Source organism: Callithrix jacchus, chromosome X (genome assembly GCF_049354715.1).
Source record: "Callithrix jacchus isolate 240 chromosome X, calJac240_pri, whole genome shotgun sequence".
In the NCBI taxonomy this organism is placed as follows: Eukaryota; Metazoa; Chordata; class Mammalia; order Primates; family Cebidae; genus Callithrix; species Callithrix jacchus.
In genome coordinates this window covers 7,872,644-7,879,118 of record NC_133524.1, presented here as the reverse complement: position 1 = coordinate 7,879,118, position 6,475 = coordinate 7,872,644, and the positions used below count along the sequence as shown (strand labels likewise).

General features: G+C 42.2%; 1 protein-coding gene across 1 annotated transcript; it reads right to left on the bottom strand.

The window, feature by feature from the left end:
• Nucleotides 1-237: 237 nt before the first annotated feature.
• On the bottom strand, nucleotides 238-974 carry LOC103790164 (testis-specific basic protein Y 1-like). The gene is made up of 2 exons (XM_008988908.5): nucleotides 864-974; nucleotides 238-670 (listed from the first exon to the last, which is right to left on the bottom strand). Exons 1-2 carry the CDS (start codon nucleotides 960-962, stop codon nucleotides 320-322), a joined length of 450 nt encoding a protein of 149 aa, XP_008987156.4. The 5' UTR covers nucleotides 963-974; the 3' UTR covers nucleotides 238-319.
• Between the last annotated feature and the right edge of the window lie 5,501 nt (nucleotides 975-6,475).

Here is a 6,475-nt window from a genome sequence, read left to right as displayed (position 1 = left end):
CTGATGCAGTCCTTATCCTCCTGTCTGGCTGTGACCTGTCTCTCTGACATCAACCTCGTAGGACCCCACTTCCCACCCCCTCCACACACCACCCATTCTTCCCTCCGCCCCATACACCACCACTTCCTCCCTCCCTCTCCCCCCTCCCCCCACACATCACCTGTCCCTCCCTTCCTCCCTCCCTCCCTCCCTCCCTCCCCACCATCAGAGAACACAGTCACTGGGATCATTTTGCAACACATTGGATTTATTGACATCAGCATGGGGGCGCCCCCTGCGCTGGTGAGATCTCCGAGTCTCCTGGCAGCTGGGCCTGAACTTAGTCGCTGCTGAGGTACGAGGTGGAGACGGTCATCACGTCACTCGGTGGATCCGACGAGGTGGAGACGGTCATCACGTCACTCAGTGGCTCCTCCAGCTGGGTCTCCTGGCTCAGTGGATCCTCCAGCTGGGTCTCCTGGCTCAGTGGGTCGGGCTCGCCCACTGGCTCCTCCTTCACAGGCACTTTGCATGGAGGAAGCTCCTGGCTCGGCGGCTGGCTGGGCCCGGGTGGTGCTGGCCCGCTCCCTGCCTCAGGGGCTCCCACGGCTGCCATCTTTTTCCCAGCGGCAGGTTTCTTCCTGCCTCTCCCTCCAGGACCTGCTTTTCCTCTCTTGCCCGCCTTGGGCGTCTGGAAGGACAACAGGGAGATCACAGTGGGGCTCTGTCCGGGTCAGGGGAGAGGATGGAGGAGGCTGGGAACAGGGACATTTCCTGAGAAGTGGTGAGGGCCGGGCTGGGGGTTGTGCCAGGTGAGGACAGGGCAGGAATATTGAGGAAGGAATCAAGGGGAAGACGAGGAGGAGCTCGGGTGGGTCACTCACCTTCTTCGGGGTACTGGGACTCGCCTCAGAGGAAGACTTCCTCTTTCGCGTCTCCCCGGCCTTAGCCGGTGGTCCCGAGGCTCTTTTCTTTGGCGCCATCTTGCTCAACTCAACGTCTCCAACGTCAACGTCTCCATCGTCAACGTCTCCAACGTCAACGTCAGGCTGCCTGCTCTACGTGTACGTGCCCCTCCCGGGATCTGACGACAGTGAGGCGATCACGTCCCTGAGCTTTCATTGGTCAGCATGCCGCCACCCAGCCAATGGTAGCCCTGGGCGGGAAGGACAGGCTTAGACGTCACACAGCACCATCAGGATGTGGCCGAAGAAGTGTGGGGGTGGGGTGGCATTTGATAAGGAAGGCAGGATGCTGTGATTGGAGAAAGGAAGATTATGGTTAGCATTCCTAAAGATACTTTCCAAATTGACACCCTCTTAACCTCCCCATGTTCAATTTTTGCAGATCAAGTGGCATGGGAGAGTGTTTCCTCCAGATGTTTCCCCAGATCCCCCCGTTCAGTGGTACATTCTGTTCCCTCCCACCTTCCATCATTACCCAGTTTCTGTATGACCTATCTTTTTTTTTTTTTTTTTCCCGAGACAGAGTTTCGCTTTTGTTAGCCAGGCTGGAGCGCAATGGCATGATCTCGGCTCACCGCAGCCTCCGCCTCCTGGGTTCAGGCAATTCTCCTGCCTCAGCCTCCTGGGTAGCTGGGATTACAGGCACTCGCCACCATACCCAGCTAATTTTTTGTATCTTGAGTAGAGATGGGGTTTCACCATTTTGACCAGGATGGTCTCAATCTTTTGACCTCGTGATTCACCCGCCTCGGCTTCCCAAAGTGCTGGGATTACAGGCTTGAGCCACTGCGCCCAGCCTCTGTATGACCTATCTAAACCTCCTCCGTGCTAACTGCGACAGGTGTAAGGCTATATGAAGATGTCAATCATCTCTCTCTCCTACAAATTCCTCTGCTGATCTTCGAGGACCTTCACTTCTTGGATGCCATGAAAGAACTTATCCATTTCTCTTCCTTCTCCCAGCATCCACATAGTGTCACTCAATGCTTCATTCTCACGGTTTAAAGCACTGGCTTCAGGTCGAGGTCAGCAAACATACTTGCTCAACTGGGTATCAGTATCAGGCTGGGTTCCTAAGAGAAGGAGAAACTAAGCGAACTGGATATTGAGATGTGTGTGTCTGTGTGCAATATTATGTATCATAAACATCTATTTACTATTGTATAGTATTCATTTATGAATAATATGTATATTATACTGTTTAAGAAATTGGCTTACACATTCACTTACTGTGGGGATCTAGGAAGCTGAAATATGTAGGACAAGTGAGCATCCTGGAAACAAAAAGCTTCTCCACAGTCAACAATCAACAAAACAAAAAGGCAGGCTATGGTTTGGGAGTAACTATTTATGAACCATCTATCTAGTTACAAGTTAATATCCAGAATATATAAAGAACTCACACAGCTCAATAGCAAAATATACAGACTGGTTAACAAATACGCAAAGGATTTTAACAGGCATTTCTCAAAAGAAAACCCACCACTGGCCAACAGTTAGATAAAAATGTGCTCAACATCATTAATAATCAGAGAATACAAATGAAAACCATAATGAACTACCACCTCACATTTGTTAGGATGTGTATTATCAAAAAGTCAAGAGATAAAAGCTCATGATGGCAAAGGTGTGGAGTGAATGAAACCCTTTTAGGATTTTAGCCAGCATGTTAAGAAGGACCTTACATGACAGAAATGTTATTGGTACATTATGAAAAACAGTATAAGGGTTCCTTGGAAATCAAAATAGATCTACTATATGACCCAGCAGTTCATCTATTGAGCATTTATCCCATCCCCAAAATGAAATCCACATCTTATACTGATATCTCCAGTACTAATTCTAACTCGTTAATCACACAGCAAATAAGAGTTTCTATTTGAAAACACTGCTCTTTCCACCATCCTGGTGTCAATTATTTTTTTATATTCTAGTCATCTCTTCTTTATTGCTCTGTAATAACGTAGGTCCTAATATACATTGACATAACTAACTCTTTATTCCAACAAGAAATGAGAAATGTTGAAAAGAATGCAATTGTATACTTCTTGTCTTCAACCATTTATTCTAGTTTTTGGAGGATTCTGTATTTAACTCTTACCCAGTAACTCTAGTTAACATATGCATAGTACCTAGTCAACAATCCTAAAAAAAATAAGAACACAGAGTTGACTGGAATGATTACTAAACTTTCTGTGTTCAACCAGTTTTCCTAGTAATTGCTAGTTGTTTATTCAGCTGTTTGCCTAGGTACCACTAAATGTCTAGTATTATGTCACTAAGACATAAGAAGTATTATTAAGAAGGATATGTTTACTCCAAGTACTGGCTTTATCTAGTTATCACTAGTTAATTACTCACTTGGATAAAGAATATATCTATTGTATGAGGTAATTTTTCTAACATGAGGTTGGGATTTTGCATTCAGGAAAATGGTTATTCAACTCCCTAGCATAGACCAGTTATCTTCAGCTTCCTGTGATCAATTACTTGGTCTGGCTATTTTTAGCTATCTTTAGGTTGCTAATTACATGTTTACCACTAGGTATCTGTGATAATTTATTATTCTAACAAAAAATAATAGAATGATAAGGAAGGATTTTCTTTTTTCCTAGCATCACATAGATATTCAAATTATCTCCAGTTGTCCTTTGCAACTTTTTGTTCCTGGGTAACATTCAGCACCTGTCCTTCTAAGTTTTTATCCCAACTAAAACCAATAATTGAGAGTTGCAAAGAACACAATTTTCAGGATCAGACTTCACTTGGTATTGGAAAGCCTAGTTAAGTAGAACTTGTATATTAACTCAACACTAGCAAAAATATATCTGACCACACTACATTCCCTGTGCTCTACATTCCACTAAACTATTCTTTTTAAAAATTTTTGCCTCCTTCTCCCTTCTCCTTCTCTTCTTCCTCCTATGCTTACTCTTCCCCCACCTTCTTCACCTTCTCTCTCTGTCTCTCTTTCTATGTGTGGTGGCAGATAAACATAAGGGTGTATAGTGAGGCGCATACATAGGTCTATCTATCTATCTATCTATCTATCCTTAAAGATATGTATATCTCTAAAAACTTAATTAATATATAGATGGTGTGATAGCCTTTATGTGTCAATATTATATTTTTGACCATTTACTCGTGAACTTGAATGGGTTAAAAACATGACTCTTAGCACCTGTATAATACTCTCTTTTGTGCAGGGTCCATGATATACCTACCTATTTGATATGGTTTCACTCTGTGTCCCCAACCAAATCTCATCTTGAATTGTACACCCATTAATTCCCATGTGTTATAGAAGGGACCCAGTGGGAGATAATTTGATTCATGGGGGCAGTTTTATCCATACTGTTCTTGTGGTAGTGAATAAGTCTCATGAGATCTGATGATTTTATCAGGGGTTTCTGCTTTTGCATTGTCCTCATTTTCTCTTGCTGCCACCATGTAAGAAGTGCCTTTTGCTTCCCACCATGATTCTGAGGCTGCCCCAGCCATTTGGAACTGTAAGTCCAGTTAAACCTCTTTTACTTCACAGCCTTGGGTATGTCTTTATCAGCAGTGTAAACAGACTAACACACTATTATTCTACATGGGGTATTTTGATCTTTTCTGTTTTCTAAAAGTATGACAAGATTGGGTTTAGGATGCTTCTCTGATGTGACTGTGACCCTGCATGCTGGTTAGCCAGAGCCCTTGATATGTGGTTGTGAAATAAAAGCTCTTAGTTTCACGTGACAAGAACAAGAGTTGACTTAATATCAGCTACTCAGAAAAAAAATGTATCAAATAACCTCCATCCAACTGTGTATATGGAAGAAGATTTCCAGAAAAACCATAAAATAATATCATTGTCATTGTGACCAAGATGAAAAGAATAAGACTGGTTTGTATCCAAATCAGACAGGTTATATAGTCTCACTTTGGTCCAAGAATGTTTTTTCAATATGATCATTTTTCAGTGCTGCATGACGATTTTTTTAAAGCAACATTTACTCTGAATAAATTTGAAGACCTCTCATCATTTTAACCTGTTTTATATATGTTGACAATCTGAGTGAGAGTAGTCTATGATTAGGAGAAATATTTGATGGGTAAGAAAATCGTGACTCATGTTTAGAAGTTGGAGAGGAGAAAATCAGATTCTGTGACCTGTTAGGTCTGTTTTTAATCTATTTCTGAGTCATCTACCATTTTGATGATTTTTGTTGTTGTTCCCCCAAATTCATCAAGTGAGCTCACCTTTTAATTATTGTTACCCACTGACTGACTCAAATCATTCAGAATATGGTTTTTGCATTTATTTGTGTTTTTACTTTTGTGTCCTTTTCCTTCATAGGTTCAATGAGTCATTGATCCCTATGATGCTGTACTGTATGGATGGCTCCCTTGTCACTGTATTGGCTAGAAATGAAATACAGTCCACAGAAGGAAGCCCAAAGAGGAGTTTGCAGTTAGGCCTCCTTATGTCTCAGAATTGTGTCCTGAGAAACATAACTGAGAAAATGGCTTCTGGACACCCCAGGAAACTTGAGATTCTCCAAGAGATGAGGCATAAACAGCCCCAACAAAATACTGTCCTTCTCACTCATTTGATGTTTGTATCAGCTGAAAACCAAAAGACTGTGAGGCAACGTTCAAATAAAGGCAAGGCACAACATAAAACATAAAGAATAAATCAAGACAAACTTTATCAGAAAACCCTGAAGAATTTGGAACAATTTAGTACTCTCGAGTGTTCATATTGAGTAGTTTGAGAAGCTTGGGTTGTGAATTTAGGTCAATATTTGTTGATGTTAGCTAAGCCATAGAAAGTTTAATTGGAGATGAATGAACCTTTACCTATTAACTCATATGGGTTGAAAACATGACTTGGCCGGGAATGGTGGCTCATGCCTGTAAACCTAGAAGTTTAGGAAGCAGAGGCTGGCACATTGCCTGAGCTCATGAGTTCAAGACCAGCCTGGGCAACATGGTGAAACCCTGTCTCCACGAAAACACAAGCAATTAGCCGAGTGTGTTAGCACAAGCCTCTAATCTCAGCTACTCAGAAGACTGAGGCAGGAGAATCCCTTGAACCCAGGAAGCCGAGATGGTGCCACTGCACTCCAGCCTGGGTAACAGAGTGAGACTCTATTCAAAAACAACCAACCAACCAACACAACACAACAAACATGACTCTTAACAGGTGTATAATACTCTCTTCCATGATTTACCATTAAGTATGTATATTTACCTATATACATACTTTTTTTTAAATTTTTTATTGGATTTTAGGTTTTGGGGTACATGAGCAGAGCATGCAAGACAGTTGCGTAGGAACACACAGATAAGAGAAAGCATACACATTTATTCCTAGGGATGAATTTCTTCCTTCCCCTCATCCCCTGCTGCTTCTCAAACTAAAATTCAGGGAATATTGTGTGGGCTTTTATGAGTGACAGTAGATACAATGTGCAATAATTCATTTGCAAAATTATAAAAACACTACTCAAATCGACTTCTGTCTAATACATTCTCTAGAGAAG

Bases quoted from the DNA above. Each gene is read 5' to 3' on its own strand.
- LOC103790164 (XM_008988908.5), bottom strand. From the start codon at position 962: ATGGCGCCAAAGAAAAGAGCCTCGGGACCACCGGCTAAGGCCGGGGAG. The intron at 671-863 runs GTGAGTGACCCA...TTGTCCTTCCAG, and splicing joins GTCCCAGTACCCCGAAGAAG to ACGCCCAAGGCGGGCAAGAG.